The sequence below is a fragment of the Lasioglossum baleicum genome, chromosome 12 (assembly GCF_051020765.1).
Source record: "Lasioglossum baleicum chromosome 12, iyLasBale1, whole genome shotgun sequence".
In the NCBI taxonomy this organism is placed as follows: Eukaryota; Metazoa; Arthropoda; class Insecta; order Hymenoptera; family Halictidae; genus Lasioglossum; species Lasioglossum baleicum.
This window is the reverse complement of record NC_134940.1, coordinates 15678693-15700966: the sequence shown is the minus strand read 5'-3', so window position 1 is coordinate 15700966 and position 22274 is coordinate 15678693. Positions and strand designations below refer to the sequence as shown.

General features: G+C 46.9%; 2 protein-coding genes across 2 annotated transcripts in view; both read left to right on the top strand.

Annotated features, from left to right (window-relative positions):
• The window catches only part of Dhc62b (Dynein heavy chain at 62B), a 23546-nt gene extending 2973 nt beyond the window's left edge, over nucleotides 1-20573 (top strand). The window contains exons 11-42 of the mRNA XM_076435700.1: nucleotides 87-329; nucleotides 4283-4656; nucleotides 5200-5446; nucleotides 5620-6018; nucleotides 6178-6388; nucleotides 6456-6729; nucleotides 6795-7175; nucleotides 7294-7387; nucleotides 7470-7624; nucleotides 7701-7986; nucleotides 8060-8221; nucleotides 8273-8484; nucleotides 8551-8668; nucleotides 8745-8985; nucleotides 9044-9290; nucleotides 9412-9820; nucleotides 10014-10489; nucleotides 11479-13774; nucleotides 13855-14456; nucleotides 14572-14858; nucleotides 14929-15182; nucleotides 15256-15552; nucleotides 15630-16125; nucleotides 16256-17001; nucleotides 17179-17532; nucleotides 17615-18081; nucleotides 18153-18310; nucleotides 18384-18633; nucleotides 18769-19174; nucleotides 19239-19502; nucleotides 19938-20358; nucleotides 20475-20573. Of these exons, the coding sequence (XP_076291815.1) occupies nucleotides 87-329; nucleotides 4283-4656; nucleotides 5200-5446; nucleotides 5620-6018; nucleotides 6178-6388; nucleotides 6456-6729; nucleotides 6795-7175; nucleotides 7294-7387; nucleotides 7470-7624; nucleotides 7701-7986; nucleotides 8060-8221; nucleotides 8273-8484; nucleotides 8551-8668; nucleotides 8745-8985; nucleotides 9044-9290; nucleotides 9412-9820; nucleotides 10014-10489; nucleotides 11479-13774; nucleotides 13855-14456; nucleotides 14572-14858; nucleotides 14929-15182; nucleotides 15256-15552; nucleotides 15630-16125; nucleotides 16256-17001; nucleotides 17179-17532; nucleotides 17615-18081; nucleotides 18153-18310; nucleotides 18384-18633; nucleotides 18769-19174; nucleotides 19239-19502; nucleotides 19938-20288 (11757 nt within the window). The 3' untranslated portion in view covers nucleotides 20289-20358; nucleotides 20475-20573. The remainder of the gene's footprint in view (nucleotides 1-86; nucleotides 330-4282; nucleotides 4657-5199; nucleotides 5447-5619; nucleotides 6019-6177; nucleotides 6389-6455; nucleotides 6730-6794; nucleotides 7176-7293; nucleotides 7388-7469; nucleotides 7625-7700; nucleotides 7987-8059; nucleotides 8222-8272; nucleotides 8485-8550; nucleotides 8669-8744; nucleotides 8986-9043; nucleotides 9291-9411; nucleotides 9821-10013; nucleotides 10490-11478; nucleotides 13775-13854; nucleotides 14457-14571; nucleotides 14859-14928; nucleotides 15183-15255; nucleotides 15553-15629; nucleotides 16126-16255; nucleotides 17002-17178; nucleotides 17533-17614; nucleotides 18082-18152; nucleotides 18311-18383; nucleotides 18634-18768; nucleotides 19175-19238; nucleotides 19503-19937; nucleotides 20359-20474) is intronic.
• Nucleotides 20486-22274, top strand: LOC143214514 (actin-related protein 6-like). Its single transcript, XM_076435692.1, has 3 exons — nucleotides 20486-20792; nucleotides 20874-21845; nucleotides 21922-22274. Exons 1-3 carry the CDS (start codon nucleotides 20719-20721, stop codon nucleotides 22049-22051), a joined length of 1176 nt encoding a protein of 391 aa, XP_076291807.1. The 5' UTR covers nucleotides 20486-20718; the 3' UTR covers nucleotides 22052-22274.

The following is a 22274-nucleotide window of genomic DNA, read 5'->3' as shown; positions in this document are numbered from 1 at the left end:
ATAGATTAAAAGTTTGATTGCGATCCAAGCAAAAAACATGTACAATGTTAAAAATTTGACTTGTCCTCGTCGGTATCGTTCTCTAGGTGCATTTCTTATTCGGAGGTAATCCGGGAAGATCTTGTCTCCGAAATCTGCGACTCGACGACTTCTGGCAGCTGAAGTTGTGCAGACCTTCTCAGGAGGAAATTCTGAAGAGGTGCAAGCTTCTGATTAGGAAGCATAAGTTCAAAGAACTGGCCTTGAGCAACAGCGTCGAGGCACTCGAGTACCTGCAGACCCGAGTGTCCGAGATCATCGATCACAACGACATGGAACAGACGAAAGAGGTATTGACCATATTATTTCTCAGTAATGGGTGAAACACCACCGTTTTATCTCGATGATTCCGCATAATGAACTCTATACTCATTTCTTCGTTACAGTTTCAATTGTTAACGTCTATTCTATTCAGAGAACAAAACTCGTTAGTAGGAGAGGCCATGAACTCGAACAGTTCGGAAACCATGTTAGCGAATTTCTGTCACCTGGGCGAGTGTATGTACGCTCAAAACAGTCGGGATATTCACACATTGAGAACCGAGTTGTACGATGAACTGACCGAATTCTTTCCAGAGTCGTTGACACAACCGCGCGCAAACCTGATCGATCTTTTACCATTATGAACCGGCTCTGACCGATGATAGTCCGTCGAACAACGCCTCTAAATATACACACATACATACACACACACACGCGCGCGTGCGCGCGTACACACACGCACGCACGTACACAGCAGAGAGAGGGAGAGAGAGAGAGAGAGAAACATAGAAGAGCAAAGAGATTCCGTTTGTTTTCTTGCGATGGTGTTTACCACATGACAGTGAAATGTGATTTTATCTTTAAACAAAAATGATGAAATGGAAGGGAAACGTTATTTTTATATAGTGTAATTCTTTGTATCGTTTTAACAAGAGAGAGGATTTACACAACATATACTATACACGTATGAGCTAACATATAAATATTACACATTCATATATAGATCCAATTTGATTTTCATTCGCGGGAAAGACAGCTTAACACAGAGAATTATGCTAATATATACTTCATTGTGATACTTTTAAGTAAAGACTCGTCTAGTAGGGTAAATCTGTATATTATGTATGTTTTATGTCTTTTGTATAGAGTTTTCGTTTGTATTGAACTGTTGTGATCGCTCTTACCGTGTCCATAGTTCTTTTTTTTCTTCATTTAATCTATAGTTATTATTTCATCGAACGTGATCAACGAGTATTATGTTTCTTTATAGAGTGTTGTAGTATCTTTGAAACTAGTTTCTTTTCTATGCCACACAGTCCTAGTTACCGTGTCAAGGTGCATTTATAACATTCTACGAATGATATTTCATTTTATCGGGTGACAAATTCTGCAAAAAGTAGCTCAATCTTCGCTAAATGAGCGAGAAGAAGGCTGCACAGACTTTCATGAAACGAAAACTCGTTCTATTAGACAACACGTTAGAAAGCGTATATATATATTCTTCTATTTTTCTGGCTTCGTTCTTTTCACTGTTTCAAATATTTTACACGATTTATGATAATCGCGTTTGAGTAGCTGCAACATAGTATCGAGGAAATACCTCATGAGAAAGAACGTGGTGAACTAGAGATAAATCCCGTGATCATAATACACGTGTGGCAGTAACGCAAGTTATCTGTCTTCTTCCTCGTCCTAGCTCGCTACTTTTAGATGATATACTATTTTTTTTTCGACGATAATGCATCACCGGTTTAACATCCATTGCTCTTTGGACAAAAATATAAAATATAAATATTCCGTTGCTGGTTCGATAGAAATTTGTACGATGATCGACTTGTTGCGTGATTTTTCTTTTTATCACCTATACGAGATATACATATATAAATATATAAATATATATACAATATAGAGTTTATTACAGTAGAATACATAATAGTATATAGATGCGTACCTATATGTGTTCTACTATAGTAAGCGATTAACTAACTAAAGCCTTCATTATTGTTAACGATTGTTTGTACTGTAAGCGTTATTCGATGACACGCGCGTTATCGTGCATCAAACATCTTGTACATAGCATCGCTTTGCCGATATATCTGTTGTAAACGGTTATATTTCTAGTTTCGTTGTGGACGCGCGACAACAATGTCAGAAAGAGAACGAGAGGGAGAAAGAGAGAAAGAGAGTGTGTGTGCTTGTGTGAGAGGAAGAGAGAGAGAGAGAGAGAGAGAGCATTGTATGTGGAAAAGTGCGCGAAATTCAAATAGCATCCTTGTATATAGATCTACGCGTCGGCGGACGAAGCGATTGTACAATTCGGTTATAGGTTTAGGGTAGTGTGAAACTTTGTAAGAAGGCGATGAGAACTCGAGGCAAGGTACATTAGAATAAAAGAATAAGTCCGAGTAGTGAGAGTTCCGTAAATGGATCTTGCCGGAAAAGATCATCTGTCACGATCCTTGTCCGAGAGAAGAGGCTGTTATAGTTGTTGCCCGCCATAGTCGTGTACTGGACAAGCGTCTTCGATGTTTATCGGGCGCGTTCGAACGCTAATATGTAGATTACGGATGTTTATGCTGGTACGTTCGTAACATAAGCGTGACCGCATAACGTCCGTAGTCCACTAATATGTTAGGGACGCGTACGTTGTATAGCCGACTACAAACGATACTTCCATCGTGTTATATGCACACACATACACACATGTACTCGTTACGTCGAGATACCAGATATCAGAATTGTCTCAGGATTTTATCTCATCGCTAGATCATCAAAATCGACGAGAACGTTGGATAGGAGCTGTAAAGACGTGATATTCGAAGTTCTAGTCAACTAATGCGCGATTGCGGGAGGCATCATCGTCGAGAACTGATTGGACTGAACACGGCGAGCGTACGATTTCTAACGATTTTAAATTATTGTTGTCATACACAGTCGCTGCGCGCTTTATACTTCCATTGTATTTCTACGATCCCCATTCGCTTTTACTGAATTACTTTCCTTCTCCTCGATTACTTCGCGACATCTGACTGCGGATGTTTATGCGGGCATCGGTATTCACGGGCCAGTTAACAGAGAATTGTATGCAGAACGGTTCTATCAGACTCCATAGAAAATAATTTTGTTAAACCATATTTAGACTTTTACTACGTATACTGAGTTTTATACAATCGTGTTGTTGCTACGATCACATAAAATTCGCAGTCTGCCCATCATCCCGGGTCGTGCTGTTCAAGCAAAACAAAATACTAACTCCGTTGCTACCATCTACGTTACGTGAGAAGCAACTGAATTCTCTATTTGTATTGCCTATTGTTAATAATGACAGATGGAAACGTGCGAAAGGTCTTCTCCGTGAGCAGCACAGCACGGCCGTACTTCAGACGACCATTTTCTCTTCATTTACTGGCAAACTTTATATCGTTGTAACATTTAGACGTAACCATAAATTTTTATGTTCAAATATAATCGTTTCGTTAACGTCGATCGAATGCATTTATTCAAATCCTGTTACCGTCTTCATGAGACAACGAACTGATTTTTAAACGAAAAAGGCCCTGAAGAATAATAATCAAATAAAAAGTAAACATATTGTTCAAGAGAAGCGAATTTTCTATCGATCGATCGAGAGTCATTGTTGCTCCAATGGCCATATTCAGTTCAATCTCTCAGATTGCACATCCTAGAGAAAAGCTGTCCGTGGAGTTTGAAGAAGCAAAGATATTCATTCGGAAGAGTTCGAATAAGAATGGAGGATGCTAAAGAAGTTCCAGATGCCCTCGTGGCTACGATCATGAGCAAAGAATTCCCCCAAAACACATTTATGTTGGAAAAGGTATTCATTCGTTATTCTGTCAATTTCTTCGGTTCATTGGTTTTGGTTTTTAAGTTCGCCACGAAGCAAGTGCACGAAGTGATGGAATTCATAACCGGAAGAACAAAGATCGACTATGAGAGACACACGCACGTTTGTCAGACCGACTATGAGTGTACAGTGAAGCAACCACAAAGTTTCTACTTCGAAAAAATGACGGAGTTCGCGATGAGATTGCCCTCGTACAGCTTGGTCCCCGTATGTGATTTCAAATTGCGCGCCGAAATTACAGCGCGCGTTTCACTACCATGTCGTAGAGTCGTAGAGGGAATTAGAGGGAATATAAAGTGGTTACGCTCGGGCTGTTTTCTGCCGTCACTTTTGTCAGAGCGCGAGCACTCCAGAGCACTCTCACATTTTCACTCTCATAATATTCGAATGTTGTAGGGATGGGAGGAGATCATGCGGAATTTGATAGCGGATCGGTTGCGCTTGAAATACGTGGATACATTCGAGGAGCAAATGGACGAGACGAAAACGCGTTACGAGCGAGTAATGCACGAGCAGGCGGTGAGACGCGTAATTGCGATAGAGTGCCAGGAAACGTGCAACGAAGACCTGGTGTCGATCCCGCCATACAAATTAGCAGGACGAACCGACCTCTATCCGAAATTCTTAAGAAACCGTTGCGCGATAATGAAGAAATTCTATTTACCACACAAGTTGATGAGAAACATACTTGCTAGGGCGAACTTGTTGATGCCAAAGTGGATATGCGACATTAGCCGTTACCGGGAACTGGACTACCTCGATTTTAACAGGTTGTGTACTTTTTCATTTTAAACTTCCTTCGACCAGTTCAAAAACTTAGCGGTCACAACGCAGTGGGGAGATATTGTGCAAGATTCCTCGCAAGGCCCCGCAGTCTATCTCTATTAAGTCCATGTATGATTTCAGTATGATCTATATTATGATGACGAGGTAGCGGAGCCCTGGGGCAGTTATATTGGTGGAAAAGTACCGATATTTTACGATTTTACGAGGTGTTCAAGGTGCCCCTTTTCATCGAGAATTTTACTCTATTGAGGCTAAAACCGGCGCGCATGCGCGAAAAATCTTGCACAATATCTCACCACTGTCACAGCGTGCTGCCACGAAAACAATTTATGGCGCGAGAAAGATTGAGAATCTTCGATTCAAAACGACGCTCATTTCGCATACTTCGTGGCACTTGATGATCGCGCGCGCGAACGGAACTTTGTCGTTTTCGTTGTTCGCGCGATTATGTTCTTTCCTGCGACCGCAATGCACCGCAAGTATATAAGTTTACACTCGATCAAAAATAGTAAGAAATTCTCTTTAAGGTTTCTGGACTTGCTGGAATCGGATACGAAAAAAGGCGCTCTCGACGTCACCGGCACCTATTACGGTGACATCGTACGCCTGATCTCTCAACCGCGTTACCTTTACGACGTACCCCCACCCACTATACACGAGTTCATCAATTGCGCGGACAATTTGCTCGGTCTACAAGTTGTCACATGCATGATAAACACCATCGAACATCTGCTGGGTGTGTTGAGCGACTGGAGCACCGTGCCACTGTTGAAAGTATGCTTCCCCTTTTCTTACAGTAGTAAAAATAAAATGGTAATACCCTGTATTTATTCTTACGATCGATCGATAAACCAGTGATTGTTAACAGCGTTGGTGGGTCTATTGCTACAGATGCAAATAAAGATTGTACTATTGAACGATAAACGATACGTTTGTGTGTTTCGCAGTTGCAACTCAAGTGCGAAAAGAACGAGATATTTCTCAGTCCGACGATACAGGAAATTGGCTTCTCTTTCCGTGACTTAATGGATCAAATCCGCATGGTCGGTCAACAACTGCCGCCACTGGCGTCTTGGGTCAACGTGAAAACCAGTCAAGATTATATTAAAGTTGTATTACCCGAATGGTACCTGGAAGAAGCTTACGAGCGTCTTGCTCTTATTCTGGACGAGACTTATCGGCCGCTGATCGATTACGTCGAAGATCTGCGGGAAAAGTTTCGAATTGTTTTCGATCCGGAAACGCGAGACGAAGTCGTAACGATCGTTCGTTCGGGCTCCCATTTTAGAGAATGCGTGAGCAAGGTGGAGGATTTCAATCAATTCATTCGATCGATCCATGGCATGGTAAAAGTTTCCATTGAAGATTATATGCATCGATAGTTCTTTAGCGCGGGCATATTCGAAACGGCAGAACGATTCTCGATCGAGCCGACTCGCGCGCCATCTTGATCCGCCGCGCGAGACTTTAAATTGAACTTGAAAAGTTTGAAATAATCGTTTCAGCCGAATCACGAGTACTTTCCCATAGCAATCATCAATCAGGTTGCCGCAAAGGCGGGTCTCCTCGAAAGTACAGAAGCCGTGCGTCAGTTAATCATCGGGGAACTGGTGAAAAGTCACCGGTACTTCAACATTGAAATCTGCAACGCTTTCGAGACCATAAGGGAGCGAGCTTTGAACGTTCCGAACACTACCAAGGAGCTGCTCGAACTGGGTAACTACTTTGCATTGGGAAAGTAGAAATTCAAAAACAACGAAAAATCTTAGCGATAAAATTTTAGGGGAGTACATGCTAACGGCTGCGTCGAAGACGATGAGGTCACTGGAAGAAAAGATCACTCAGTCGCTGCGTATGATGGCAGCTCTAATCGAAATGACTACTTTGTCCAAGGACCACATCGAGTTGAACAACACCACTATACACTGGTTGAAGCGTATCCGGCCGGTATTCGAGCAAAACAGCGCTGTGTACGAACAAATCAAATTCGAATTGGAAGAGAAGCTTCAAAGCAAGGTGGAGCTTCTGAACAAGGAGGTCGAAGACACTTTCCCTAGGTTCGCTAGGTCCTGTATTGAATTTTCTATTAGTATCCGTTGCGTTATCGGTTTGTTGACGCTAGGTTGGAAATAATGAACGACATGGACGACGCGAATCGCATTTGCGAGTATATAGAGTACATGCGGAAGTTCGCGCGCGATCTAGAACGCATGGACGAGAGGGTCAAATGGATCAACGACGAGGAGACGCTGTTTAAATACCCGAACTCCCAGTATCCGCGGATCAAGGAGCTCAAAGACAACATAATGCCGTATTACGATCTAATTTATCGCGGCTATCGCTGGCAAAGGCACAGCGGCGTTTGGTTGAACGGGCCGTTCGAGTACTTGGACTCCACCGAGATCGATAACAAGACCACCGAGTACTTCAGCGACTTCAACAAGATCAGCAAACAGTACAGAACGCGAATCAAAATGGAGCTCGCGACCAATTATGCGCACGGGTAAGAACTATATAAGGATGGTGACAAATTATAAAGATATATCTCATAAAGATGGTTAAAAATGAGAGATGTCAAATACCCACCGTATTCTAGTACATAATGAAATTGTATGGATCAGCTTCTCAGGTTCACCGGACGAGCCGGACCCCTTCCAGCAACCAGCGCCCCTCAAACTTTGCTATCAGCTGATCGAGAACATCAAGTGGTTCAAGGTGATTCTCTATGCGTCGAAGGTTTTGCTCCAGAAATGTATCTCGGTATCTCGGTCGTTTTCAATACGTAATTATCGACCAGCAATACGTGCCTCTATTGGTGGTGTTCCGTAATCCCGCGTTGAAGCAGATCCACTGGGACGACATGTCCGAGGTGGCCGGGTTCGATCTTACTCCCAACACAGGAACAACCTTCCGAAAGATCATCAACATGAACTTAATGGAAGACTTGGAAAAGTAATAGTAACCGAGCGATATATCGCTGTAGACTGAAGCAGAACAATAGCCGGAGGGACATTCTCCTTTGTCATAGATACGAGATGATAAGCACGAGCGCGAGCAAGGAACTCATGCTCGAAGAGTCGCTGGCGAAGATGATCAGCGAGTGGGACGACATAATATTTACCACGGTGACGTACAAGGACACCGGCGTGAACATCTTGACGCAACTGGACGACATCCAAGCGGTTCTAGAGGAGCAGATCGTGAAGGTGCAAGCTATGCGAGGATCCGCGTTCGTCAAGCTCATCGAGGAGCAAGTCAAAGAGTTTTACTTGTTGCTGCTTCGCATACAATCAACCATCGAAGAGTGGACCAAGGTACTCTCTGGTTTAAACTGCAAAATAAACATTTTCTACATCAATTGTAAAATGTACAAACCTTTCGTTTTAGGTGCAAGTACAGTGGATGTACCTGTTGCCAATCTTCTCAAGCAAGGACATCGTGGCGCAGCTGCCCGAGGAGGAAATGCTATTCGTCCAGGTGGACCGAATATTTCGTAGCGCGATGAACGGTGTCGCGAAGGAGCCCCATGTTCGGGAGACCGCAGGCTCCGTAAGCCGAAAAAAATCATTTTATCGAGAAGCAATGTGATCGCCTATCTAGGTAGGTCTTTTAGAAATCATGCGGGAAGCGAACACCTTGATGGAGAAAGTGAACGACGGCGTATTGAATTACTTGGAGAAGAAGAGACTCTACTTTCCGCGATTCTTCTTCCTGAGCAACGACGACATGCTCGAGATATTGTCCGAGACGAAGGAGCCTCTCCGCGTCCAGCCGCATCTCCGAAAGTGCTTCGAGGGGATTAACAGGCTGGGGTGAGAAACAGTAGAGAAGACGAGAAAGAAGATCTTCTGATCTGAGTAATTCGTCTCTGTTCACAGGTTCGACAAGGAGCTGGAAATATTTTCGATGTTTAGCGAGGACTACGAAGAAGTGACGATGCAGGAGAAAATCTCAACGGCGGCAGCGAGAGGTTGTGTAGAGCGGTGGCTCGTTCAGGTATATTTTATATTAGTACGAATTATGTTAATTCACTGGGTAGGTCACCCTACTGTAAGATACATCGTGGTTATAGGTGGAGGAGCAAATGGTGAAGTCCGTGAGAAACGAGATCCTGATGAGCTATCGAGACTACGAGGTGAACCCGCGGCCAGTATGGGTCCGCATCTGGCCCGGTATGGTTGTCCTTTGCGTGTCTCAGATCTACTGGAGCATAGAGGTCCAGAACAGTTTAATGACACGTATGCGCTTATCAATGGAAACGCTTTACGGGAAACTGATGAAGCAGATTTTGGAGATGGTTAATTTAGTCAGAGGTAGCTCACCAAGCATTTTTGCGCGCGGATCGTTGCTAAGCGGGTTGCTGCTCTTCAGGACAACTGTCCAAACAGAATCGGACCGCCTTGAACGCTCTGATCACGCTCGACGTGCACGCGATGGACGTTGTCAAGGCGTTAATCGACAAGGGGATCACGAACGAGACGGACTTCGATTGGCTGTCGCAGCTACGCTACTACTGGGAAGACGACGTGTTTGTCAGGATCATATACACGACGGTATCCTACGCGTACGAGTACCTCGGGAACACGCCTCGCCTGGTTATCACACCTTTAACGGACAGGTACGCGTCCGCTTGAGAATCCTCTTTCCCTTCGGAAAAGTTCGGCGCATGGATTACCCAGTTGAACAGTTGGGTAAAAATTATTTCGAATGACGAGTAAATGGCTTTATTACACTCTCAGATGTTATCGGACGTTGGTCGGCGCGTACTCGCTGCATCTGAACGGGGCACCGGAAGGTCCGGCCGGTACGGGGAAAACGGAGACAACCAAGGACCTGAGCAGAGCGTTGGCGGTGCAGTGTGTGGTCTTTAACTGTTCCGAGGGTCTCGACTACAAGAACATGGGCAAGTTTTTCAAGGGCCTCGCATCGTGCGGCGCGTGGTCTTGCTTCGACGAGTTCAACCGGATCGACCTGGAGGTGTTGTCCGTAGTGGCACAGCAGATCCTCTGCATCGTGCAAGCGGTTAGGGGCAAGCTGCAGACATTCATGTTCGAGGGGACCGAGCTGATCTTGAACCCGGCCGTCTATGTCTGCATCACGATGAACCCCGGTTACGCGGGTCGCTCGGAGCTACCCGACAATCTAAAGGTGTGTATCGAACGACACGACTAGCTGAAATAAAGTCAAATTAAATTCAACTGCATTGTTTGTATGGAAATAATGTCTACATTGCTCCAGTTACGATCCACAGGTGAATTGGATTAGTGGACTGGAATGCTACTGGATCAATGTAAACCCAGCTTTAGAAACCGTCGAGACATTTTACTGTTGTTTTTGCCAGGTGCTGTTCAGAACGGTAGCGATGATGGTACCCGATTACGCGATGATCGCCGAGATATTCCTGTACTCGTCCGGGTTCAGCACCGCCCGGGAACTCTCCACGAAGATCGTCACCACGTACAAACTGTGCTCCGAGCAGTTGTCGAGTCAGTCCCACTATGATTATGGGATGCGAGCGGTGAAGACCGTGCTGACGGCCGCTCAGAACATCAAACTGCAATTCCCGGACGAAGACGAGTCGGTGCTTCTACTCAGATCGGTGATCGACGTCAATTTGCCCAAGTTCTTGAGCCACGATGTGCCTCTGTTCCAAGGCATTGTCTCGGACTTGTTCCCCGGGCTTGAACTACCTGCGCCGAGCTACGACACGCTTCTCAAGGCTGTCCGCCAGATCGCCGAGACCCGAAATCTGCAACCGGTCGACGGTTTTCTGCTGAAGATTATACAGACCTTCGAGATGATGATCGTACGCCACGGGTTCGTTAGCGTCAAACCACTGAATACTAGGTTTACGGGACGGGTTCTACGGTCATTTCCAGCAGACGACGCTCGCGCGTGAACACTCACTCGCCGCTAGGATACACTCACACACCGCTAGACCACGTATACGTACACGAGGATTGCAAGGGTCCGGGATTCCACTTCTGATTTCTCGATAATGCAAAGACGGGGTTTTGTAATAGTCAAAATCGCTAGATGTAAGGTCAATCTAGGGCGCTGTTTGTCTCAAAAGTCCTTCTTTTACGTTTCCGAGCAATGGTTTTGCAATATTCGGCTGCATGTTACCCGTCGGAGAGGCTAGTACACCGGCGTGACATACACGATGGGCATCATGCAGCCAAATATTACAAAACCATTGCCCGGAAACGTAAAAGAAGGACTTTTGAGGCAAACAGCGCCCTAGATTGACCTTTCATCTAGCGATTTTGACTACTACAAAACCTCGTCTTGACCCTTGCAATCCTCGCGTACGTATACGTGGTCCAGCGGTGTGTGAGTGTACCCTAGCGGTGTGTGAGTCTTCACGCGCGAGCGTCGTCTGCTGGAAAAGACTCCCTTAACTTTGAATTACTCGCATATAGCACTTACAATCTCAAAACTTTCAAATTAGTGTTTCAAGCATAAACAAAGGTGTCGACTACACCAGAAAATTGTTTTACATTGAAGTAGTTATTTCATCGACTAAATATTTATTTATGCTGGAATCGTATAGAATTCCATGTAACCCCATAGTTATGCAGAAAGTGATGTGCGAGTAACTGAGGGTTAATTTACGCTTATTGAGATTGTAAAGATGTATCCGTTATAAGTTATTCGACAAATTTATTTTTTGGGGGTGTTTTACTAAAAAACAAATGGGTAAAAATTTGGACAGACATATTCTCGTTATTTTCGTAAAGTAATGTAAAATAGCGACTTTTAGTGTTTCGTGAACCCAGCGTTAAGATTTTCGAAATTTCTAACAGGTTCATGTTGGTCGGGGAGCCGTTCGGCGGTAAAACGTCGGTGCTGTACACCCTGGCGGACGCTTTGACGATGATGTATCATCAGGGCGACGAGAACGGGGCGGTGACCAAGTATTTCACGATTAACCCGAAATCGGTGACCCTGGGCCAGCTGTACGGGTTCTTCGACCCGGTGTCGTCAGAGTGGACGGATGGCGTCTGCGCCGTAGCATTCCGCAATTACTGTACCGAGGACACACCCGACCGGAAGTGGCTCATCTTCGACGGACCGGTGGACGCGGTGTGGATCGAGAACCTGAACACCGTGTTGGACGACAACAAAAAGCTCTGCCTGACGTCCGGCGAGATCATGCAGATGTCCGGTACGATGTCGATGATATTCGAAGCGATGGACCTGTTGCACGCTTCTCCGGCTACGGTATCCCGCTGCGGAATGATCTACATCGAGTCTCGAGTCCTCGGCTGGCGACCGTTCGTCCGCTCTTGGTTGAACAAGCTGAGCCCGGAGTGGTCCGAGGGCTACCTGGACAACATCAACGACTTGTTCGAATGGCAGATGGATCCCTGTCTAGAATTCCTCAGAAAGAGATGTCGCGCGACGATTACCGCCGGCCAGATTCACCGGGTCGTCAGCACGATGGGCCTCTTCGAGATGCTGATGGAGGACGCGGTCGAGCAGAACCCGAAGACGTTCGACCAGTTCGTGATGTCCTGGTTGCAGGCGACAATGGTGTCGTCGGTGGTCTGGGGCGCCGCCGGTACTCTCGATTACGATTCTCGGACCAGGTTCAACCAGTACTATCTGTCCATGTGGAAGAACGAGTTACCGGAGCACCAGATGCCCGAGTACTTGGTCGAGAACCTGATCTCGTTCCCCATCGACGACACGATCCACGACTGCTTCTACACGTACCGCGGCAGGGGTGCCTGGAGACGGTACGTGGACGTCGCCCGGCAAGAGGAGTTCCTCGACACCGGGAGCATCGTCCAGCTGACGGTCCCCACGATTGACACCGTCAAGTATCAGACCATGTTTGAGAAACACGTGCGCCGCCGGAAACGGTTTCTCTTGTACGGCGAGACTGGCACCGGGAAGAGCGTCTACATCAAGGACCTGCTGATGAACAAGCTTAGCGAGGCGGAGTACCTGCCGAATTTCATCTCGTTCACGCCGTACATCACGGCCGCGCAGACTCAAGAACTAGTCGTGTCCAAGCTGTATAAAAGACGGAGGAATCAGTTCGGCCCGCCGGCCGGCACCCGATGCGTAGTCTTCGTCGACGACGTGAACATGCCCGCGAAGGAGATCTACGGGGCACAACCGCCCATCGAGTTGCTCCGGCAGTTCTTCGATCACGAGATCTGGTTCGATCTGAAACAGCCTGAGATGATTCACATTTTCGATACGATGTTCGTCTGCGCGATGGCTCCGCCGGGTGGCAGTCGGCAGGAGATCTACCAGAGGTTTCTCAGACATTTCACCTTGTTCAGCATCAGCACCTTCACCGAGGACACGGTGATACGCATCTTCACCAGCATCGCGTTCATCGGCATGCAACGGAACGGCTTCACAACCGCCGCCATGCCCTGGATCATGGAGGTCGTGAACGCGACCATGAACATATTCCAGAATGCCCGGAGTGAGCTCAGACCCACACCAGCCAAGTCCCATTATCTGTTCAATCTGCGCGACTTCTCGCGCGTCATCATCGGCTGCACGATGGTCAGGGAGGAGTCGGTGGACTCCAAGTCCGTGTTCGCGAAGCTCTGGGTCCACGAGATCCTGCGAGTGTTCGGCGATCGTCTCATCGATGAGTCCGACCGTCACTGGCTCTTTTTGAGGATCAAAGAGACGGTTTCTAGTTACTTGAGGGAGCAGTTCGACGCGCTGTTTGGTTACCTGCCCATGTTCGACGACCTGCTCAACGAGAAGAGCCTTCAGAGTCTGATATTCGGCACTTTCATGGATATCGACACGATTCCGAGCGATCGTCGCTACGAGGAAGTCCAGTCGATGGAGGAATACCTCGAGGTAGCCACGTCTTGTCTCGAGGACTACAATCTCACGCACAGACACAAGATGGACATCGTTCTGTTCCGATATGCGCTCGAGCATCTCGCCAGGATCTGTCGGATTTTGGTGATCCCGTGCGGTAGTCTGCTGATGGTCGGCGTGGGTGGATCCGGCAGACAATCTCTGACCAAACTCGCCGCCAGCATGGTTGGCCACGGTCTCTTCCAGCCAGAGATCGGCAGCGCGTACGGATTACAAGAATGGCGGGACGATATTAAAAAGGTTCGCGTACACTACGATTGTTATACAGGGTGTATAAAAAGTAATGGTATCCGTTTCACCTATTATATATGTATATTTAGGTGCTGATGAATTCCGGCGGTGTGGGGAAGGACTACGTGTTTCTGTTGACCGAGGGGCAGATCAAGGAGGAGATGTTCCTGAACGACATCGACAGCCTGTTGAATTCCGGCGAGGTGCCGAATCTGTTCACCATCGAAGAGAGACAGGAGATCATCGAGGCGACTCGGTTGGCTGCGCAAGGTGGCAATCGGAACCTGGACGTATCGGTTCTCGCTGTCCTCTCGTTCTTCGTGAGCCGTTGCAAGGAAAAGCTGCACCTGATGTTGTGCTTCAGCCCTGTCGGGGACACGTTCCGGATCAGATTGCGTCTGTACCCGAGCCTGGTCAACTGTTGCACGATCGATTGGTTCGACGTATGGCCGGAGGATGCACTGGAGCAGGTCGCTCTTCGCAGCACCACCGATATCGACATCGACGAACTGGTCAAGGTAAACGCCGTGATCGCCAGCAAGTTCTTCCACGTTTGCGCCAAAGATATCAGTGCCCGGTTCCACGTCGCCACCGGCAGACAAACGTACATCACTACCGCCAGCTTCCTCGATCTCATTCGTACCTATGCAGAACTGATGAAGGAAAAACAGCTCGAACTCACGATCGGCAGGTACTTGCGCGTGTGTTAGTCCTGTATGTCGAATTAGCTTCTGCCCAAAGATGCTTCTGCAGTGGGAACTTCTATTCTTAGCCCTTACCTTGGTTAAGCTTCCTTCGTTTTCCAGAGATCGATACCTGAACGGACTGGACAAGCTGCAATTCGCCGCGGAGCAGATCGACAAGATGAGGGTGACGCTGTCGGGACTGCAGCCGCAACTGGAAGCGTCCGCGAGGGAAACGGTCGCGACCATGAAGAAGATCGAGACCGAGAACGTGAGCGTCGAGAAAGCCCGGATGTTGGTCAAGAGGGACGAAAATATGGCGCACCAGCAGGCAGAGATCTCGATGAGCCTGAAAACGGAATGCGAGGCGGACTTGGCGGAAGCGATGCCTGCCTTGGAAGAAGCTATCGGTGCGTGTGCATCGATGCTCATTGAAAGCCTCTATTTATTACATTCTCTTTCTCCGTTTGTTTCGTCTAGCGGCTCTAAATACTCTAAAGCCGGCCGACATAACCGTCGTGAGGACTATGAGAAGCCCTCCTGCTGGCGTGAAGCTCGTAATGGCTGCAGTCTGCGTGATGTTAGACATACCGCCTGCCAGGATCGAGGATCCAGCCACCGGTAAAAAAGTAGTCGACTATTGGGGACCTAGCAAACGTCTGCTGGGCGACTTTCGGTTCTTGGAGAACTTACGCAATTACGATAAGGATAACATTCCACCCCGTATAATGCAGGTACGGGGATTCGCTTACGACCTATTCGCGGGCTAACTTGCAACTACATTCTATTCTATCGTCCCAACCTCAGGAGATCAAAACGAAATACTTGACGGACAAGAATTTCGAGCCAAAGGTGGTGGCGAGGGCTTCGTCGGCTGCCGAGGGTCTCTGTAAATGGGTCAGAGCAATGGTCCTGTACGACGAGGTGGCCAAAGTAGTCGCACCGAAGAAGGCCAAACTGGAGGTTGCTGAGCGGGAATACAACGACACGATCGCGTTCCTGAACGAAAGACGCGCTATGCTCGCTGACCTCACCGAAAGACTGGCCGTGCTCAACGCACAGCTGCAAGTAGCCGTAGCGAAGAAGATAGAGCTCCAAAACGAGGTGCAACTGTTGCTCGCGATAACCTATTGTCTCCGGTGACAAGCGGTGACCAACGAACCGCTCGATTCGATTCGCAGGTGACCCTCTGCAGGAACAAGCTGATCAGAGCGGAGAAGCTGATCAACGGTTTGGGCGGCGAGAAAAACCGGTGGATGGACGCGGCGGCTAGTCTCCAAAGAGCCTACGACAGCCTGCCCGGCGACATTTTACTCTCCTGCGGCATGATAGCGTACATGGGACCGTTCACGACCAGCTACCGCCTCGAGAGCCTGGAGAAATGGTTCCATTACGTGATGCGTTTGAAGATACCTTGTACGCACGACTACGACTTCGTCGAGATCCTCGGCACTGAGATCAAAATCAACTCGTGGAACATATTCGGACTGCCGCGGGACTCTTTCTCCATCGAGAACGCCATCATCGCCGACAACTCGAAGAGGTGGAGCTTGTTCGTCGATCCCCAGAGTCAAGCGAACAAATGGATCCGCAATATGGAAAAGCAAAACGAGCTGGAGATCGTCAAGCTGACAAACGCGGACTATATGAGCATCATCGAAAGGGCTTTGGAGTATGGTACGCGAGTTATGCAACTTGTACACCTTGAGTATTTCATCATTTTTTAATATTATTGCAAGTAACGGAAAATACTCAAGGTGTACAAACTGCGTGGACCACCACATATGTATGTTTGTTTCGACCCCAGGAAAACCGGTGCTCATAGAGAACGTTCTGGAAGATTTGACGCCAGCCCTTGATCCCATACTGACCAAGTCGATCTACAAAATGGGGAACATGTGGTTCATCAATCTCGGCGAGAAAGCGATCGAGTACAGTTTACGATTCAGGCTGTACATAACGACGAAATTGCGGAACCCGCACTATCTGCCGGAAGTGTTTAACAAGGTGACACTCATCAACTTCGCGTTGACGATGCCCGGTCTCGAGGACCAGCTGTTGGGCATCGTGGTGGCCAAGGAGCGGCCGGATCTGCAAGAGAAACGAGAGTTTCTGATCGTGCAGAGCGCCGCGAACCGGAAAGCTTTGAAACAGGTGGAGGACAACATCCTAAAAACGTTGTCCGACTCAGGCGCGACTATCCTCGAGGACGAAGAAGCGATCGAAATCCTCGACTCGTCCAAGATTCTCTCGACCGACATCCTGAAGAAGCAGTCGATCGCGAAGAAGACCGAGATACAGATCGAGGAGTTCCGGCAGAATTACAAGCCGATCGCGAAACACAGTTCCGCGCTCTACTACACCATCACCGACCTGCCAAACATCGATCCGATGTACCAGTACTCATTGGTTTGGTTCATCAATCAGTACGTGAACTCGATCGACACCGCGAGAAAGAGCAAGATCCTCGAGCGGCGACTCGCGTTTCTCAGGGAGACCTTCACCTACAACCTGTATCGCAATGTCTGCAGGTCCTTGTTCGAGAAGGACAAGGTAAACCCCCAATCCCGCCCAAGTATTGTTGCGAGCTCGAAAAGTTGATACAGAGGCGGTGTAAAAATATAGAAAGTAGTCCTACATGTTTCGGGCCAATCGCAGACCGTACCAACTGCCGAACTTTCAACGATAATTCACGCGAGAAATTCAACTTACAATTCTTCGAACCGCCAGGTTTTGTACTCGTTCATGTTGTACACGACGATCTTGATTACGGAGAACGCGATCACCAGAGAAGAGCTGATGTTTTTCTTGACCGGAGGCGTCGCTTTAGCCTCGGCTTCGGAGAATCCGGTAGCCGCTTGGCTTCCGGATAAATCTTGGGCGGAAATGTGTCGCGTCCACGCGTTGCCGGGCTTCGCCGATTTCCAGACGAGCTTCCTCCAGAACAGAAACGAGTGGAAACAATACTACGATCTGACTAACCCGGAGAACTCGCCGATGCCGAACCCCTGGGAGGCGACTCTGACTCCGTTCCAAAAGCTGATCGTCATTAGAATGATTAGAACCGATAAAGTGACAATTATGGTAAGGGCTACCTCGTTGACCCTACTTTATTCGATTTTTTGTGAGGGCCTTGCGCGACTCATTTTTTCACCGCTCGTTACAGATCCAACGGTTCGTCCAGGAAGGAATGGGCTTGAAATTCGTCGTGCCTCCGCCATTCGACATCTCCAAGTCGTTCGCGGATTCAAACTTCCTGATCCCGTTGATCTTTATTCTCTCCCCGGGCTCCGATCCGATGGAGGCGTTGACAAAGTACGCGGAGAACGTGAACTTTCTCGAGAGGTTCAATTCGATCTCGCTGGGACAGGGTCAAGGACCGATCGCTCGTAAGTTGATCGAACATGGCCAAGCCGAAGGCGAATGGATATGCTTGCAGAATTGCCACCTGGCCGCTTCCTGGATGCCTAGCTTGGAGAGCATTTGCGAGAACTTCGACGCCTCGAACACCCATTCCAATTTTCGCCTTTGGCTGACCAGCTACCCGTCCGAACACTTCCCTATCACTATTCTACAGAACGGCGTGAAAATGACCAACGAACCGCCCACGGGATTGCAGAACAACATCATGAGGTGCGAAACGTTGTCGCAGCTGGGCCGTGAAGTCAATTTATGAATGCAGACATTAACTAGATCATTTTTAGATCGTATAAAGCCGAATCAGCCAGGGACGCGGGATTCTTCGACACGGTCCCGAAAAAGAAGAGATCTTACTCTAAGCTGCTTTATGCCCTGTGCTTTTTTCACGCTGTGGTACAAGAGAGGCGAAACTACGGAGCCCAGGGCTGGAACATACAATACGGTTCGTTGAGTCCGTTGAATTCGTCGATCCGTGATCCGCGATCAGCTCCGGAACGTAGTTGGTTGCGTTGCAGGTTTCAACGAATCCGATCTGCAAATATCTGCCCAACAGCTCCAACTGTACATGCACGATTACACGGAGATCCCGTTCAAAGCGATCCTATATCTGACCGGAGAGTGCAATTACGGGGGCAGAGTCACGGACGACCGGGATCGGAGGTGCTTGATCACAATATTACAAGACTTCTACAACGCGGACGTGATCGCGGATTCGAATTACTCGTTCTCGCCAAAGGCTGGCCCCGAATATGCTCTACCAAAAAAGTACCAACTCTTCTCCTTTTAATCATTACAATTGATTCTTGCGCTTCGATGCCAGGCGTTGTAACTAATCATAATAATTATCTCATTTGACTTAAACTTGTAAAATAACATTTTTCGTTTCCCTGTTGCGAGCAGACACGAGTACGACGATTACATCAAACTGATCGAAGGGATCCCGTTGAATCCACCGCCCGAGGCACTCGGTCTCCACATGAACGCAGGGATAACACGAGATCTCGAGCTAGCAAATACCTTCTTCCGGTCGATGTTGCTGATACAGCGGACAGGAACGGCGGGCGACACTTCTAAGCAGGACGAGATACTGCTCAATATGAAAAAGGATATCTACGATAGGATGCCGACTTTGTTCGACATCGAAGAGGCCCAGGAACGATATCCGGTGATGTACATGGAATCCATGAACACGGTGCTGATACAAGAATTAGAGAGATATAACACTCTGCTGCACGAAATACGGCACTCTCTCACTATGCTCGAGAATGCGGTCAAGGGGCTAGTAGTGATGACTCCCGCCCTCGAGGTAACAATGTCGTCTATGTTAAATAAACTGGAACAGAGTTCTTTAACGTGGAAATAACGTACAGGATTTAGCTATTCACATACTGAGCTCGAGAATACCACAGTCGTGGACGAGAGCGTGCGCCTACCCGAGCCTGAAACCGTTACCGAATTTCGTCAACGACTTCCTGGATCGATTGAATTTCTTCCGAAACTGGTTGGTGTACGGAAAGCCAACGACATTCTGGGTATCGGGTTTCTCGTTCGTACACGCTTTCCTCACGGCGACCACGCAGAACTTTGCGAGGAAGTACAAGATACCGATCGACAGGATCGACTTCGACTACAAGGTTCAGTCGTGACAGACTTTTTAGAAAGCTCAGCTCGATTATTATTAGAATGCTCACTGCTCGGGCACTTACTCGAGCTTGAGTATCCCTAGACCCGAGCAAAAGCAAAAACACTAATTCTTCGCGAAGAAATCATTTTAAGGGGGTAGTCTCGTTTCCAGGATTGCAAGGGTGTGGGAAGCGCCTTCTGATGCGTAATTCGCTCGTATTGTTCGGCAGCATGTAGCTGTCGCAGCTTTGTGAAAATAGCTACATGCGCAGTTGTATGCTTCCGAATAATGCAAATTACGCCTCATAAACGTAAACATAGGACTTTGGAGGGCGATTGACTGCTGAAAAACCCCATCTTTGCATTATCGAGAAATGAGAAGGCCCATCCCGCCCCCTTGCAATCCTGAAAACGAGTCTACTCCCTTTTAACGTGCGGTTTAATAGGTACTTCCGGTGTACGAGCTAGACGAATCACCGGCAGACGGTGTTTACATCTACGGCATGTTTTTGGCTGGCGCGAGATGGGACATGACAACTATGCTCCTCGAAGAGAGTTACCCAAAAGTCTTATGGGATCGTATGCCGATGGTTTGGACAAAACCAACGCACATGGACTTCATAAATATTGGCCAACGATACGAGTGTCCTCTTTATATTACTTCCGCCCGTTTCGGCATATTGAAAACAACCGGACATTCGACGAATTACGTGCTATCGCTTCTACTAGACACCAAATATCCGGTTAGTCACTGGATCAAACGAGGCCTTGCTTTGCTGTGTCAGCTAGACAATTAATGCCTTGATGCGCATTTAAACTTTAAACAAATCGATAACGTCGGTCAACCGCTAGATTATTGTTAATAGGGTACGTAACCACAGACAATCCTGTATATTTTTCTGTCATACGTTCGTGTCGACAAGCAGACCCTTGACTATCTGACCACCTAATTTTTAAACAACTAACAATATATAATCGATCAGATTCATGAGTATTTCAAATCGTGCGACACGAAATCTATACGACAACTAATTCGACGGATGGAGCCACATTACCATACAGACCAGTCGGTAACATTATTATGGCGCCTTACCGGGGCCCTTTAAATCCTTCGGAAGAAGAACGTAGATATTCTAAGCGTAAAATAGAGTTTGAGTAACGTTTGCAAAGGTACAAGAGAAAGAAGAAACGATCAATTTTTGCTCGGCATTTAATCGACTTGTAAATATGGGTAGTTCTACGTTCATTCTTGACAACGGTGCGAACACTGCAAAAGTTGGGTTAGCTTCTGACAGCCCAAAGTAAGCCTTACACCTCGATTATAATAAATCTAAGATAGACGATGGTTTTTATCGAAAGAGATCTCATGCTTTTATTTTCAGATTAGTTCCTAATTGTATTATGAAAGCGAAAAGCGAACGACGAAGACCATTTGTTGGAAATCAGATCGAGGAATGTCGGGACGCGTCCGGTCTCTTCTACATACTACCCTTCCAGAAAGGATACCTTGTTAATTGGGACGTCCAAAAGACCGTATGGGATTATGTGTTCTCGAAAGAATGCTGTCCTGTAAATTTGAGTCACCTCTCTGTAGTCATAACAGAACCGTTATACAATTTTTCCACCGTACAAGAAGCTATGACCGAGATATTCTTCGAGGAGTACGAGTGTCAAAGTTTATTGAGAATTAACGCTACTACCCTCTCTTGTTACCAATATAAATCAGAAAATTCGAACTCGAAATGCTGCATAGTAGTCGATAGCGGATACAGTTTTACTCACATAGTACCGTACGTGAACGACGCCAAAGTAAAAGAAGGTATCAGACGCATCGACGTGGGTGGAAAGCTTCTCACAAATCATCTAAAAGAGATCATATCTTATCGTCAACTGCACGTCATGGATGAAACTTATGTGATAAATCAGGTGAAGGAGGATTCTTGTTTCGTCTCACAGGACTTTTTCAAGGACATGGAAACAGCTAGAAGCAAACTGGAAAATAATCCTATAATCAAAGATTACGTTTTGCCGGATTACACAACATTGAGACGTGGTTTCTTGAAGAATCCAGAACCTCCTAATGAACAGCAAACTCTACGGTTGAGCAACGAAAGATTTGCTATACCAGAAATATTGTTCTACCCATCTGACGTTGGTATTCGGCAAATGGGTATATCGGAAGCGATTATGGACTGCTTGAAATCATGCGACGAGGAAACATGGCCTCATCTCTTGTCTAATATCATCCTTACAGGTGGGAATGCAAAGTTCCCAGGATTCCGAGAAAGAATTTACACGGAAGTTAGAAGCTTTGCCCCTGCGGAGTACACGATAAACGTTCATTCGCCCGAGAAGTAAATATATTAGTTATCTGTTCTGCTATCGTTATAAAATGTTAACTTATGTGCAACTTATTCTTCGCTATTTCAGTCCAATCACGTACGCGTGGTACGGTGGCAAAACATTATCGGAAGATCCATCGTTCTCGAGTCTTTTAGTAACTAGGGAAGAATACGAAGAAGAAGGGCAAAATCTTTGTTTCGAGAAATTCGACGTTTAACCATGCCAATCTCGTAGATAAAACAACTATTTTTTACTTTTCTACACGATCACGCGTGAAGTCGCGTTGCATATGCATGTAAATAAATACATAGCGTGTAATTATATCGCGAATGAAATTAATGCATTTTAAATTTAACTACGATGTACAGTTGAAAAACGGTACACGTAAGATACATTCAAATATGTTCATTAAATATCTTTTTTATTTACATGGGTCGTTA